General features: G+C 26.4%; 1 protein-coding gene and 1 long non-coding RNA gene across 3 annotated transcripts in view; both read right to left on the reverse strand.

The window, feature by feature from the left end:
• The window catches only part of LOC148937733 (uncharacterized), a 36142-nt gene that overhangs the window by 13125 nt on the left and 5499 nt on the right, over positions 1-17518 (reverse strand). The window contains 3 exon segments of the mRNA XM_089071188.1: positions 116-726; positions 2326-2919; positions 12121-12714. Of these exon segments, the coding sequence (XP_088927314.1) occupies positions 116-726; positions 2326-2919; positions 12121-12714 (1799 nt within the window).
• LOC148937734 (uncharacterized) lies at positions 5122-10639 on the reverse strand. Of its 2 annotated transcripts, XR_016137977.1 has the most exons (4): positions 10085-10639; positions 9075-9206; positions 7956-8531; positions 5122-5347 (listed from the first exon to the last, which is right to left on the reverse strand). It is a non-coding gene; the product is annotated as an uncharacterized LOC148937734 (long non-coding RNA). The 2 variants fall into 2 exon arrangements; XR_016137976.1 differs by lacking the exon at positions 5122-5347 and having other exon boundaries at positions 7701-8531.

Consider the following 17518-nt stretch of genomic DNA (forward strand, 5'->3'; position numbering starts at 1 on the left):
GTTAAGTTTTTTATATTTGGCTTATGGAAGATGGAAGAAATGTTTTTATCATTTGACATTATTATGCTTATTAATTAGTTTTAACATTTTTATAATTTGCAAAAGTATAATGTACCATTGGAAACTTACCCGCATCATTTTCAGGCACATCTTGTATCACTGTAGGTGTGTTAGTTTGTTCCATACTTCGATTTGTTTCTGAAGGTTGATTTATATTATGAAGTAGCATATGCTGTTCTAAACTTTCTGTTCCAAGAAATATGCTTAACTTGTTATCGCAGCGACTGCATTTTACTTTTTTTTGTTCATCGACGAATGTGAAATATTTAAATAACCAAGAAGATTTAATTTCTTCTTGAATATTTTTTATTAATGTTTTATGACGGTTTATTAAATGACTTTCTAAAATCTTTAACACATATCCTCTTTTGATTATCTTTTCACAAATGGTGCATTTTGCTTGGAATGTTTCATCTTTTGTGAAATATCGCCAAGCCGAGTTAGGATCAATTTTCATCGTTCTCCACTTTTCGTCTTCTTCGGGATTAGATTCCTTATGATCGTGATATAAGTGTCTTTTCAGGTCTGGTGTGATATTATAAGCTTTATATGTTTTCATACATATTTTGCACTTTATTTGATTATCGCTTATTCTCTCAAAATATTTCCACGCCCAAATTCTGTTTGATTCTAATTTTTCGTCTGTATCACGATTTACTTCAAAACCTGTAATTTATGCCAATTATTTAGAAGTATTGAAATCCGTTTGACATGTGCGTGCATGCGGGCGTGTGTGTGTGTGTGTGTGTGTGTGTGTGTGTGTGTGTGTGTGTGTGTGTGCGTGTGCGTGCGTGCGTGTGTGTGTGTGTGTGTGTGTGTGTGTGTGTGTGTGTGTGTGTGTGTGTGTGTGTGCGTGCGTGCGTGTGTGTGTGTGTGTGTGTGTGTGGGATTGGGAAGATGTAGGATTGGGATCTGTCCACGGAAGCGGATACAGGTATATATAATTTAAGTATTAGACTAAATTTGATTTTCTTCTTATTTGAATCTCTAAATAAACGAATATTTAATTAAATATTATTTACATTAAAAACTATTTACAAACAATCATTCAAATGTGTAGTTTAAAGGATTTTTTAATATTTTTGAATGTAAAGTGATACAAAAATAAAATAATGTACATGAGTCCTAATGAGAATATTTAATTCTGATGTTTATGATACGTTATTATATTTCATATTTTAAAATATTTTCATTCATATTTTACCACATTTTTTTAACATAAATTAAACACCTGACTGTATTTTGTAGACGTATTTTGATTTTATTTAAAAATCCGTATATTGTATATGTGTTTATAAGTGTTTTCAGAAATAAATGTTAAGTGATAATTGTAAATAAATAGAAAGTATGAATTAACTGCAATAAGGAATGCACAAATAATTATTGGCAATATATTATAGTTTAATGAAATTTGTAAAGAGTTAAATGTCTCATCTTTATACCAGCGTAAATCAAAAAGACTCTCGTGTCATCTCAAATTTTTGGGCAAGACAAATTGCAGGATGAGGTCACACTATTGTTCTAATCCCAAAATTGATAAAAATATTAATCGTTATAACAAGCCATAGAAGCAACAATAAACCCAATGTTAGGAATGACTAAGTTTATGATGTCTTTTATTATTCTTGGCTTTAAAATCATTGTGGTTAAAACTTATTAACTTAAAATTTATGTTAGCACAAAAAATAAGAGAACTGCACAGTTTCTTGCTTAGGATGAACTACAAATGAGTAAAAACTTTTATTTGGTCTCTATTTTTCATTTTTTATGTTATTATAATACATTGTAACTAACTATATATGTCGCGTTTGATTTATTGCTACACTCAGAAAAATGTTTGGTTGGATTAATTAGAATTCTGGGAAAAAATGAACCAAATAAAATTTCCTGCTTACATTTGCCGAATTTCTGTTTAAATCTACTAAAAGTTGAAGTAATTAGAATAGATTGATCTAATATCAGAATCTTCTGATTTTCAAACAAACGTTTTTCTCAGTGTATGTATTTCAGTGTATTTTTATGCTTTAATTTAATAATAATGCTTTAATTATCAAGTCTCATTATATATTTAGTAAAGATTAAATATTCAATTTTTAATATATATATATATATATATATATATATATATATATATTGTAAATGTTTTTTTTTATATTTGGCTTATGGAAGATGGAAAAAATATTTATATCATTTGACATTACTATGCTTATTAATTAGTTTTAACATTTTTATAATTTGCGAAAGTATAATGTACCATTAACTTACCCGCATCATTTTCAGGCACTTCTTGTACTGTAGGTGTGTTAGTTTGTTCCGTACTTCGATTTGATTCTGAATGTTGATTTATATTATGACGGAGCATATGCTGTTCTAAACCTTCTTTTTTAAGAAAAATGCTTAACTTGATGTCGCAGCGACTGCATTTTACTTTTTTTTGATCATCGACGAATGTGAAATATTTAAATAACCAAGAAGATTTAATTTCTTCTTGAATATTTTTTATTATTATTTGATGACGGTGTATTAAATGAGTTTCTAAATAGTTTAAGGAATATGCATAATTTATTTGCTTATTACAGACGTTGCATTTTGCTTTGAATGTTTCATCTTTTGTATAATATCGCCAAGCCGAGTTAGGCTCAACTTTCATCGTTTTCCATTTTTCATCTTCTTCGGGATTAGATTCCTTATGACGGTAATATAAGTGACTTTTCATGTGTGTGGTTATACTGTAAGTTTTATACGTTTTCATGCATTTCTTGCACTTTATTTGATTATGGCTTATTCTCTCAAAATGTTTCCACGCCCAAATTCTATTTGATTCTAATTTTTCGTCTGTATTATGATTTACTTCAAAATCTGTAATTTATGCCAATTATTTAGAACTATTGTAATCCGTTTGACATGTGCGTGCATGCGGGAGCGTATGTGTGTGTGTGGGTGTGTGTGTGTGTGTGGGAGGGGGTGTAGGATGGGGAGCTGTCCACGGAAACGGATACATGTATATATAATTTGCGTATTAGACTAAATTTGGTTTTCTTCTTATTTAAATCTCTAAATAACCGAATATTTTAAATTAAATACTATTTACATTAAAAACTATTTACAACCAATCATTCAAATGTGTAGTTTAAAGAATTTTTGAATATATTTGAATATAAAGTGATACAAAAATAAAATAATGTACATGCGTGCTAATGAGAATATTTAATTCTGATGTTTATGATACGTTATTACATTTCATATATTTAAAATATTTTCATTCATATTTTACCATATTTTTTAAAAATAAATTAAACACCTGACTGTATTTTGTAAACGTATTTTGATTTTATTTAAAAATCCGTATATTGTATATCTGTCTATAAGTGTTTTCAGAAATAAATGTTAAGTGATAATATTTGTAAATACATAAAAAGCATAAATTAACTGCAATAAGGAATGCACAAATAATTATTGGCAATATATTATAGTTTAAAGAAATTTGTAAAGGGTTAAATGTCTCATCTTTATATCAGCGTAAGTCAGAAAGACTCTCGTGTCACCTCAAATTTTTGGGGCAAGACAAATTGCAGGTCACACTATTGTTCCAAAATTGATAAAAATATTAACTGTTATAACAAGCCATAGAAACCACATAAAACCCAATGTTAGAATGTCTAAGTTTATGATGTTTTTTATTATTCTCGGCTTTAAAATCATTGTGGTTAAAACATAATAACCTAAAATTTATTTTAGCACAAAAAAATAAGAGACCTGGACAGTTTTTTGCTTAGGATGAACTACACATGAGTAAAAATTTTTATTTGGTCTCTATTTTTCATTTTTTATGTTATTATAATACATTGTAACTAACTATTTCATATCGCGTTTGATTTTTTATTGCTACACTAAGAAAAATGTTTGGTTGGATTAATTAGAATTCTGGAAAAAATGAACCAAATAAAATTTTCTGCTTAAATTTGCTGAATTTCTGTTTAAATCTACTAAAAGTTGAAGTAATTAGAATAGATTGATATAATATCAGAATCTTCTGATTTGTTCATTTTCAAATGTTTTTCTCGGTGTATGTATTTCAGGTTGCTTTAATTTTTTATCAAGTCTCATTATATATTTAGTAAAGATTAAATATTCAATTTTTAATATATATATTCTAAATGTTAATTTTTTGTATTTGGCTTATTGAAGATGGAGGAAATATTTATATCATTTAACATTACCATGCTTATTAATTGGTTTTAACATTTTTGTAATTTGCGAAAGTAATGAACCGTTGGAAACTTACCCGCATCATTTTCAGGCATTTCTTGTATCACTGTAGATGTGTTAGTTTGTTCCGTACTTGGACTTGTTACTGAAGGTTGACTTATATTATGACGGAGCATATGCAGCTTTAAACCTTCTATTCCAAGAAATATGTTTAATTTTTCATCGCAGCGAATGCATTTTATTTTATTTTGTTTATCGACGACTGTGAGATATTTAAATAACCAAGAAGCTTTAATTTCTTCTTGAATTTTTTGCATTGTTTCTTTATGACGGCATAAGTGCCTTTCTAAATTCTTTAAGTCACATGTACTCTTTTTTGACTTATCACAAACTTTGCATTTTGCTATGAATGTTTCTTTTGTATAATATCGCCAAGCCGAGTTAAAATCAACGACCGTTTTCCACTTTTTGTCTTCTTCCTGATTAAATATCTTATGATCGTGATATAAGTGTGCTTTCATATGTGGTGCGATATCCGGAGATTTATAAATTTTCCTACAGTTCTTGCACTCTATTCTTTCATCGTTTATTCTATCAAAATGTTGCCATGCCCAAGTACAGTTTTCTGATTGTGCCATCATGTCCGTACAGTATCACAGAGCTCGTGTTACTAAATAAGTCGAATCTATTATAGCAAGAAAAATATTTGTTAGTATTATACAGGAAAGATCAAAAAGAATTACAAATTGATTTTTAAATATAAATATTTTTATATGATTTGTGCCTTGACCGATAGTGAAATTATGTCGTTTCACGTTTCAAATCAGGCCGGTCCAAAACAATAAAAAACGGATAGATGATAAATTCTATTGTCTTATTTTGTTTGTTTTTATTTTTGTTCCACTCGGTGATACGTTGGAGATGAGAAAACATTTAGCTCACAAGCAAAGAGATAGAAAGATTTGATATAAGTATTATTTTATATTTAATATCATATATTAGGCATAAAAGTGTTGTTATTTCTTGTATTATTCCTTTCCATATATAATGTAAATTTTGCATCATCACTGTTTATAATCTAAAATTAGAATTTAACAATTAGCAATATTTGATACTCTTGACATTCAATTCCATACTTCAAATAATTACATGCTAATTATTACATATATCATAATACATATATCAAAATACTTTCAATCTTGATATTATAACTTCAATTCGCAATTCTAAATTAGAGTTATAAATTTATATAAAAATTTTAAAAAGACAAATATGTAACAGACCATATGCAGATATAATGCAATATACGCGGATAAAAGTAATAGACAGATAAATATAAAAAACATCTCAATACATGTTCATGTTGGAAAAATTCAGGAAAGTAGTTAGAAAGTTTTATATAGAAAAGGAGATAAAATAGTGATGCATAGTAAAGTTAAAATGAATTATATGTGTTGCCATATGTGCCTCTTTCTTTTATCAATAATTTTTTAGATATCAAAATGACTGTGCTACACTATGTCTTTTTAAAATTTTCAATATTTATTTTAAAACATCTATGTTCTATGTCTGTTTTTCTGATGAAGTGTTCTGATTTCTAATTAATATTAGGCACAAAATATATTTTATTTAAATTCGTTATTTGATTGTTTATCCGAAATTAGATTTTTCTTACTATTTAAGTATCTGAATGTTGTATATTTAATCGAATCTAATTTTCTATTTTCGAAGATGTTAATATCAAACAATCAGTATTTTAATGAATATTCAAGTATTAAAATAACGGTAAATCCGAATTAACAGATTCTGAGAAATATTCAATAAAATAAAAGTATTTAATCTTACTTATTATATTTGTGTTAAAATTTTTATTAATTATAATGTTCGACACGGATTTTATATTAGGAACTGTACCTATTCTTATAGATTTTTTTGTCGCTGAAGATAGAACCGCAAATTAATTTGCTATGCAAGCCGTTTTATTCTTTAATAATATCTAAAAGATTGATTCAAATGTTAAATTCTTAAAACACGATTGTCTAATAGAGATTACGATTCTTATTAATAAATTAAAATTAACAGTACAACATAATAATAAATGCATAAATTAAATTATCATCTCAAAATAATATAAATTAAATTATCATCTCAACATAATATAAATTTAAATTATTATTATGTCGCGATATAATTTTTTCTTGCAGTTATGTCGTATCAAAATTTTAATTTCTTAATAAAAATTGTAATTTCTTTTTAGACAATTGCTTTTTAAGAATTTAACATTCGACGCAATTTTTGTAAATGTTATTAAAAAGCGTTTTGTCATAATTTGCTAGATCATATCACATTTTTATTAAAATTGAACTCAATGCCGAAAATGACATTTTTGTGTATTTTTGATCCAAAATACAAAATTTGACATCATAGAGCAATTTTATTTACGAATTGTTTTTCTCCGATAAAAAAAATCTATAAAAGTTTTCTAACGTAGCTTGGCAGTTTTATTTATTAAAAAAATTTAGTTATTTATAAATTATGAGAAGGAATAATAATTATCAGTTTATACAGCTTAAATAATTTTTTACATGTAAACATTAAAAGCCGTATAATAATGGTATATGGTACATAGATTAAATACTTTATTTTTAAAATGTATGTTGTAAATGAAAGGTCTATATATTTGAAGTATGGGAGATATAATTATTATTAATATTGCTTTCTATCTCATATTGTTTATATATGTATAATGTACTATCAAAAATTTATATTCTCTCCTTATTTCTCTTATTAAATATTGTATTACTACATCCAGAATAATTCCTTTCGTATTTTTTTTTGTTAACATTTAAGTCCTTTATGTCTAAAGATTGATGAATAAATGTAATATTAAATCCCAACATATTTTCAAATAATTACAACAAGTACATGTTATTATATAAACATTTCTCACATTAAATATGAAATATTGCAATAACTACATATATAATTGTATTGACTATAATTGTATAATTGTATAACAGAACCATCAAATTTATAAGATATTGTTGATTTGAAGAATTTGTTTGCTACACGTTCCTTAATAATTGATTGGATACATAATAAGAAAGTAGAATAAGTATATCGATTTTTGTTATAAATTTTTGTATAAATTTTTGTAGTTATAAATTGTTATATAAAGTATTATTTGTTTATATATGATATGTTTGACAAGTATGACTAATACATATAAATCACAATTTTATAAAAATCAGTCGTTTATGAAGAAAGCATTAATTAATCAATTTATTTTAATATATATGAATGTTACGATCTAAATATTACTTTATACCCAATATTGTTACAGTAATTGTAAAATTAAACTTGAGCATTAATATATCTAAATACAAAGTTTATGAAATAATTAAGATGATCACTTTATCTGAGAAGAATTCGAGTAATTACTGGCATTTCATTTAATTTTTTATTATTATATATTTTAAATTGTTTTAATTTGTCATCAATTTTCATTATACTTAATAAAGATTAAATATTCAACTTTTAATATATATGTTGTAAATATAAATACGTTATATTTGACTTATGAAAGAAATATGTAAATTTGTATCAACCGTTGTTATCATATTTATCACTTGGTTTTATCATTTTGGAAATTTGAAAATGTCTAATATTTTATTGAAAGTACTTACTCGCATTATTTTCAGATACTTCTTGTTTCATTGTAACTGTGTTAATTTCTTCCGTTTGTTTCTGAAGGGTGATTTATATTATGATATAGCATATGCTGCATTAAACTTTCTATTCCAAGAAATATATTTAATTTTTGATCGCAGTGATTGCATTTTATTATTCTTACTTCATCAAATGTCAAATATTGAAATAATCAAGAAAATTCAATTTCTTCTTGAAGTTCTTTTATTACATCTCTATGAATGCATATGTGTGATTCTAAATGGGATATGTTATAAACAGTTTTTTCTTTCTTATCACAAAGTTTGCATTTTGCGTTGAATGTTTCCTCTTTTGTGAAATATTGTCAAGTCGGGTTAGGATTAACTTCGTTTTCCACCTTTCGTCTTGTTTGAAATTAAATGTCTTATGATCGTAACATAAAAGTGTTCTTTGATATGACTTGCAATGCTCAGCGAATAATAAATTTTCATACATTCTTTGCACTGTATACCTTTATCGCTTATTCTCTCAAAATGTTGCCACGCCCAATATCTGTTTGATTTCTTCGTCTATATCACGATTTACTTAAAAACCTGTAATTTATATCAAGTATTTAGTATTGTAATAGTGTAATAAATATGCTATGTGGGCGGGCGCGCGCGCGCGCGCGCGCGTGCGTGAGTGTGTGTGCGTGTGTGTGTATGTATAGAATAGCGCGGATATATGCCTATATTATTTTAATATTAGACTAAATATTGGTTGATTTTCTTCTCATCTAAATCTCTGAATAATCGAATGTTTAATCAAAGACTATTTACATTAAGAAATATTTGCATAATCATTCAAATGTGCAGCTTAAAAATTTTTAAATATTTGATATAAATCGATATAAAAATGAAATGATATACATGGTTGTTTTACGTAAAATGTTTTAGTTATTTATAAATTAAGAGAAAGAAGAATGGCAATTATCAATTTATAGCTTAAATAATTTCTTATATGTGAAACATTAAAAGCCGTATAATGATATATAGTACATAGATTAAGTACTTCATTTTTAAAATGTATGTTGTAAATGAAAATTCTTTATATTTGAAGTATGGATGATGATATGAATTTTAACAAATAATATTTACCAATATTGCTCTATGTTTCATGTTGTTTATATGTGTATAATGTGCTATCGAAAATTTGTATTCTCTCGTTATTTCCTTCATTAAAAACTGTATTACTATCCAGGTTATTTCCTTTCGTACTTCCGTCTGCATCTAAAGATTGATGAACAAATAAAATATTAAATCTTTTATCCCAACATATTTTCAAATAATTACAACGAATACATATAATTATTGAATATTCTCACACTGAATATGAAATATTACGATAACTATATATTAATTATACGATAACTATATATTAATATTCATATATTCAAACAGCAGAATTAAATTTATAAGATATTATTGATTTGAAGAATTTATTTGCTACACGTTTCTTAATAATTGACTTGGTACATAATAAGAAAGTGGAATATATCGATTTTTGTTATAAATTGTTACATAAAGTTATAAATTGCTCTATAAAATATTATTTGTTTATATATGATATGTTTGACAAGTATGATATATAAAAGCCAGAATTTTATAAAAAAATCATTCGTCATTGAAAAAAAATGTTAACTAATCAATTTCTTTCTTGTATATATAAATGTTACAATCTAAATATTACTTTATGCCCAATATGTTACAGTAATTGTCAAATTAAACTTTAGCATTAATATATCTAAATATAAAATTTATGAAATAAATAAAATGATCACTTTAGCTAATAAGAATTCGAGTAAATACTGGCGTTTCATATCGCATTTAATTTTTTATTATTATATATTTAAATTATTTTAATTTTTCATCAATTTTCCTTATCATCATACTTATATATATATATATATATATATATATATATATATATATGTATATATATATATATATATATATATGTGTGTTGTAAATATAAATTCGTTATATTTGGCTTATGGAAGATGAAAGAAATATTTGTAAAGTATTACGTGTTGTTACAATATTAATTTATGAATTGGTTTTACCATTTTTGGGATTTGCAAATTTCTAATGTTTTGTTAGAAACTTACCCGAACTATTTTCAAATACTTATTTTATTGTAACTGTGCTAATTTTTTCCGTTTGTTTCTGAAGAATGATGCTATATTATGATATGGCATATCTGCTTTAAATCTTAAGTTTTAAGAAATATGCTTAACTATTGATCGCAATGATTGCATTTTATTATTCTTAGTTCATCGAATGTCAAATATTGAAATAATCAATAAGATTAAATTTCTTCTTGGAGTTCTTTTATTACATCTTTATGAGTGTATAAGTGTGATTCTAAATGGGATATGTTATAAACAGCTTTTTCTTTCTTATCACAAAATTTTCGTTGAATGTTTTTTCTTTTGTGAAATATCGCCAAGCCGAGTTAGGACTTCCATCGTTTTCCACCTTTCGTCTTCTTTGGAATTAAATGTCTTATGATCGTAATATAAGTGTATCTTGATATGACTTGCGATACTCAGCGAATAAATTTTCATACATTCTTTGCACTGTATTCCTTTATTATCCTGTATTCCTTTATTTATCGCATATTCCCTCAAAATGTTGCCACGCCTAAGATATGTTTGATTCTAATTCTTTATATCACGATATACTTCAAAACCTGAAATTTATATCAAGTATTTAATAATATTGTAATCCGTATAATGCGTGCGCGCGAGTGTGTATGTGTGTGTGTGTGTGTGTGTGTGTGTGTGTGTGTATGTGTGTGTGTGTGTGTGTGTGTCGTGTGGTGTGCAGGATGAGAAGCTGTCCACGAGAACGGATATATGTATATATAATTTGAGTATTAGATTAAATTTGATTTTCTTCTTATTTAAATCTCCAAGTAACCGAATACTTAATTAAATACTATTTACATTAAAAACTATTTACAAACAATCATTCAAATGTGTACTTTAAAGAATTTTTGAATATATTTGAATATAAAGTGATACAAAAATAAAATAATGTACATGCGTGCTAATGAGAATATTTAATTCTGATGTTTATGATACGTTATTACATTTCATATTTTAAAATATTTTCATTCATATTTTACCATATTTTTTAAAAATAAATTAAACACCTGACTGTATTTTGTAACGTATTTTGATTTCTTTTAAAAATCCGTATATTGTATATCTGTCTATAAGTGTTTTCAGAAATAAATGTTAAGTGATAATAATTGTAAATACATAGAAAGCATAAATTAACTGCAATAAGGAATGCACAAATAATTATTGGCAATATATTATAGTTTAAAGAAATTTGTAAAGGGTTAAATGTCTCATCTTTATACCAGCGTAAGTCAGAAAGACTCTCGTGTCACCTCAAATTTTTGGGGCAAGACAAATTGCAGGTCACACTATTGTTCCAAAATTGATAAAAATATTAACTGTTATAACAAGCCATAGAAACCACATAACCCAATGTTAGAATGTCTAAGTTTATGATGTTTTTTATTATTCTCGGCTTTAAAATCATTGTGGTTAAAACATAATAACCTAAAATTTATTTTAGCACAAAAAAATAAGAGACCTGGATAGTTTTTTGCTTAGGATGAACTACACATAAGTAAAAATTTTTATTTGGTCTCTATTTTTCATTTTTTATGTTATTATAATACACTGTAAGTAAATATTTCATATCGCGTTTGATTTTTTATTGCTACACTAAGAAAAATGTTTGGTTGGATTAATTAGAATTCTGGGAAAAAATGAACCAAATAAAATTTTCTGCTTAAATTTGCTGAATTTCTGTTTAAATCTACTAAAAGTTAAGTAATTAGAATAGATTGATATAATATCAGAATCTTATAATTTGTTCATTTTCAAACAAACGTTTTTCTCAGTGTATGTATTTCAGGTTGCTTTAATTTTTTATCAAGTCTCATTATATATTTAGTAAAGATTAAATATTCAATTTTTAATATATATATTCTAAATGTTAATTTTTTGTATTTGGCTTATTGAAGATGGAGGAAATATTTATATCATTTGACATTATCATGCTTATTAATTGGTTTTAACATTTTTGTAATTTACGAAAGTGTAATGAACCGTTGGAAACTTACCCGCATCATTTTCAGGCACTTCTTGTATCATTGTAGGTCTGTTAGTTTGTTCCGTACTTGGATTTGTTTCTGAAGGTTGACTTATATTATGACGGAGCATATGCTGTTCTAAACCTTCTTTTTTAAGAAAAATGCTTAACTTCTTATCGCAGCGACTGCATTTTACTTTTTTTTGTTCATTGACGAATGTGAAATATTTAAATAACCAAGAAGATTTAATTTCTTCTTGAATATTTTTTATTATTGTTTTATGACTGTGTAAGTGATCTTCTAAATGTATTAAGGAATATGCAGATTTTACTAGCTTATTACAAACTTTGCATTTTGCTTTGAATGTTTCGTCTTTTGTGAAATATCGCCAAGCTGAGTTAGGATCAACTTTCATCTTTTTCCACTTTTCGTCTTCTTCGGGATTAGATTCCTTATGACGGTAATATAAGTGACTTTTCATGTATGTGGTTATACCGTGAGCTTTATACGTTTTCATGCATTTCTTGCACTTTATTTGATTATGGCTTATTCTCTCAAAATGTTTCCACGCCCAAATTCTATTTGATTCTAATTTATCGTCTGTATTATGATTTACTTCAAAATCTGTAATTTATGCCGATTATTTAGAACTATTGTAATCCGTTTGACGTGTGCGTGCATGCGGGAGCGTATGTATGTGTGTGTGTGTGGGGGGGGAGGGAGTGGGGTGGTACACAGGATGGGGATCTGTCCACGGAAGCGGATACACGTATATAATTTGAGTATTAGACTAAATTTGATTTTCTTCTTATTTAAATCTCTAAATAACCGAATATTTTAAATTAAATACTATTTACATTAAAAACTATTTACAACCAATCATTCAAATGTGTAGTTTAAAGAATTTTTGAATATTTTTGAATATAAAGTGATACAAAAATAAAATAATGTACATGCGTGCTAATGAGAATATTTAGTTCTGATGTTTATGATATGTTATTACATTTCATATTTTAAAATATTTTCATTCATATTTTACCATATTTTTTAAAAATAAATTAAACACCTGACTGTATTTTGTGAACGTATTTTGATTTCTTTTAAAAATCCGTATATTGTATATCTGTCGATAAGTGTTTACAGAAATAAATGTTAAGGGATAATAATTGTAAATACATAGAAAGCATAAATTAATTGCAATAAGGAATGCACAAATAATTATTGGCAATATATTATAGTTTAAAGAAATTTGTAAAGGGTTAAATGTCTCATCTTTATATCAGCGTAAGTCAGAAAGACTCTCGTGTCACCTCAAATTTTTGGGGCAAGACAAATTGCAGGTCACACTATTGTTCCAAAATTGATAAAAATATTAACTGTTATAACAAGCCATAGAAACCACATAACCCAATGTTAGAATGTCTAAGTTTATGATGTTTTTTATTATTCTCGGCTTTAAAATCATTGTGGTTAAAACATAATAACCTAAAATTTATTTTAGCACAAACAAATAAGAGAGACCTGGACAGTTTTTTGCTTAGGATGAACTACACATAAGTAAAAATTTTTATTTGGTCTCTATTTTTCATTTTTTATGTTATTATAATACACTGTAAGTAAATATTTCATATCGCGTTTGATTTTTTATTGCTACACTAAGAAAAATGTTTGGTTGGATTAATTAGAATTCTGGGAAAAAATGAACCAAATAAAATTTTCTGCTTAAATTTGCTGAATTTCTGTTTAAATCTACTAAAAGTTAAGTAATTAGAATAGATTGATATAATATCAGAATCTTATAATTTGTTCATTTTCAAACAAACGTTTTTCTCAGTGTATGTATTTCAGGTTGCTTTAATTTTTTATCAAGTCTCATTATATATTTAGTAAAGATTAAATATTCAATTTTTAATATATATATTCTAAATGTTAATTTTTTGTATTTGGCTTATTGAAGATGGAGGAAATATTTATATCATTTGACATTATCATGCTTATTAATTGGTTTTAACATTTTTATAATTTACGAAAGTGTAATGAACCGTTGGAAACTTACCCGCATCATTTTCAGGCACTTCTTGTATCACTGTAGGTCTGTTAGTTTGTTCCGTTCTTGGATTTGTTTCTGAAGGTTGACTTATATTATGACGGAGCATATGCTGTTCTAAATCTTCTTTTTCAAGAAAAATGCTTAACTTCTTATCGCAGCGACTGCATTTTATTTTTTTTTGTTCATTGACGAATGTGAAATATTTAAATAACCAAGAAGATTTAATTTCTTCTTGAATATTTTTTATTATTGTTTTATGACTGTGTAAGTGATCTTCTAAATGTATTAAGGAATATGCAGATTTTACTGGCTTATTACAAACTTTGCATTTTGCTTTGAATGTTTCGTCTTTTGTGAAATATCGCCAAGCTGAGTTAGGATCAACTTTCATCTTTTTCCACTTTTCGTCTTCTTCGGAATTAGATTCCTTATGACGGTAATATAAGTGATTTTTCATGTGTGTGGTTATACCGGGAGTTTTATACGTTTTCATGCATTTCTTGCACTTTATTTGATTATCGCTTATTCTCTCAAAATGTTTCCACGCCCAATTTCTGTGTGATTCTAATTTTTCATCTGTATCACGATTTACTTCAAAATCTGTAATTTATGCCAATTATTTAGAACTATTGTAATCCGTTTGACATGTGCGTGCATGCGGGAGCGTATGTGTGTGTGTGGGTGTGTGTGTGTGTGTGTGTGGGGGGGGGAGGGAGAGGGAGGTACAGGATGGGGATCTGTCCACGGAAGCGGATACACGTATATAATTTGAGTATTAGACTAAATTTGATTTTCTTCTTATTTACATCTCTAAATAACCGAATATTTAATTAAATACTATTTACATTAAAAACTATTTACAAACAATCATTCAAATGTGTAGTTTAAAGAATTTTTGAATATTTTTGAATATAAAGTGATACAAAAATAAAATAATGTACATGCGTGCTAATCAGAATATTTAGTTCTGATGTTTATGATATGTTATTACATTTCATATTTTAAAATATTTTCATTCATATTTTACCATATTTTTTAAAAATAAATTAAACACCTGACTGTATTTTGTAAACGTATTTTGATTTTATTTAAAAATCCGTATATTGTATATCTGTCTATAAGTGTTTTCAGAAATAAATGTTAAGTGATAATAATTGTAATTACATAAAAAGCATAAATTAACTGCAATAAGGAATGCACAAATAATTATTGGCAATATATTATAGTTTAAAGAAATTTGTAAAGGGTTAAATGTCTCATCTTTATATCAGCGTAAGTCAGAAAGACTCTCGTGTCACCTCAAATTTTTGGGGCAAGACAAATTGCAGGATGAGGTCACACTATTGTTCCAATCCCAAAATTGATAAAAATATTAACCGTTATAACAAGCCATAGAAACAACAAAAAAAACTCAATGTTAGGTATGACTAAGTTTATGATGTTTTTTATTATTCTTGGCTTTAAAATCATTGTAGTTAAAACTTAATAATTTAAAATTTATTTTAGCACAAAAAAATAAGAGAACTGGACAGTTTTTTGCTTAGGACGAACAAATGAGTAAAAATTTTTATTTGGTCTCTCTTTTTCATTTTAATGTTATTATAATACACTGTAAGTAACTATTTCATATCGCGTTTGATTTTTTATTGCTACACTAAGAAAAATGTTTGGTTGGATTAATTAGAATTCTGGGAAAAAAATGAATCAAATAAAATTTTCTGCTTAAATTTGCTGAATTTCTTTAATTTAAATCTACTAAAAGTTAAGTAATTAGAATAGATTGATATAATATCAAAATCTTATAATTTGTTCATTTTCAAACAAACGTTTTTCTCAGTGTATGTATTTCAGGTTGCTTTAATTTTTTATCAAGTCTCATTATATATTTAGTAAAGATTAAATATTCAATTTTTAATATATATATTCTAAATGTTAATTTTTTGTATTTGGCTTATTGAAGATGGAGGAAATATTTATATCATTTGACATTATCATGCTTATTAATTGGTTTTAACATTTTTATAATTTACGAAAGTGTAATGAACCGTTGGAAACTTACCCGCATCATTTTCAGGCACTTCTTGTATCACTGTAGGTCTGTTAGTTTGTTCCGTTCTTGGATTTGTTTCTGAAGGTTGACTTATATTATGACGGAGCATATGCTGTTCTAAACCTTCTTTTTCAAGAAAAATGCTTAACTTCTTATCGCAGCGACTGCATTTTATTTTTTTTTGTTCATTGACGAATGTGAAATATTTAAATAACCAAGAAGATTTAATTTCTTCTTGAATATTTTTTATTATTGTTTTATGACTGTGTAAGTGATCTTCTAAATGTATTAAGGAATATGCAGATTTTACTGGCTTATTACAAACTTTGCATTTTGCTTTGAATGTTTCGTCTTTTGTGAAATATCGCCAAGCTGAGTTAGGATCAACTTTCATCTTTTTCCACTTTTCGTCTTCTTCGGGATTAGATTCCTTATGACGGTAATATAAGTGACTTTTCATGTGTGTGTTTATACTGTGAGTTTTATACGTTTTCATGCATTTCTTGCACTTTATTTGATTATGGCTTATTCTCTCAAAATGTTTCCACGCCCAATTTCTGTGTGATTCTAATTTTTCATCTGTATCACGATTTACTTCAAAATCTGTAATTTATGCCAATTATTTAGAATTATTGTAATCCGTTTGTCATGTGTGTGCATGCGGGGATGTGTGTGTGTGTGTGTGTGTGTGTGTGTGTGTGTGTGTGTGTGTTTGTGTGGGTGTGTGGGGGGGGGTGTAGGATGGAGAGCTGTACACGGGAACGGATACATGTATATATAATTTGAGTATTAGATTAAATTTGATTTTTTTCTTATTTAAATCTCTTAATAACCGAATATTTAATTAAATTACTATTTACATTAAAAATTATTTACAAATAATCATTCAAAAGTGTAGTTTAAAGAATTTTTGAATATTTTTAAATATAAAGTAATACAAAAATAAAATAATGTACATGCGTCCTAATGAGAAGAATATTTAATTCTGATGTTTATGATACGTTATTACATTTCGTATTTTAAAATATTTTCATTCATATTTTACCATATTTTTTTTATTTTAAATAAATTAAACACCTGACTGTATTTTGTAGACGTATTTTAATTTTATTTAAAAACCCGTATATTGTGTATCTGTTTATAATTGTTTTCAGAAATAAATGTTAAGTACTAATAATTGTAAATAAATAGAAACATGAATTAATTGCAATAAGGAATGCACAAATAATTATTGGCAATATATTATAGTTTAAAAAAATTTGTAGAGGATTAAATGACTCATCTTTATACCAGCGTCAATCAGAAAGACTCTCGTGTCATCTCAAATT

This window comes from Pogonomyrmex barbatus, unplaced genomic scaffold, assembly GCF_055798465.1.
Source record: "Pogonomyrmex barbatus isolate J1 unplaced genomic scaffold, ASM5579846v1 scaffold11, whole genome shotgun sequence".
In the NCBI taxonomy this organism is placed as follows: Eukaryota; Metazoa; Arthropoda; class Insecta; order Hymenoptera; family Formicidae; genus Pogonomyrmex; species Pogonomyrmex barbatus.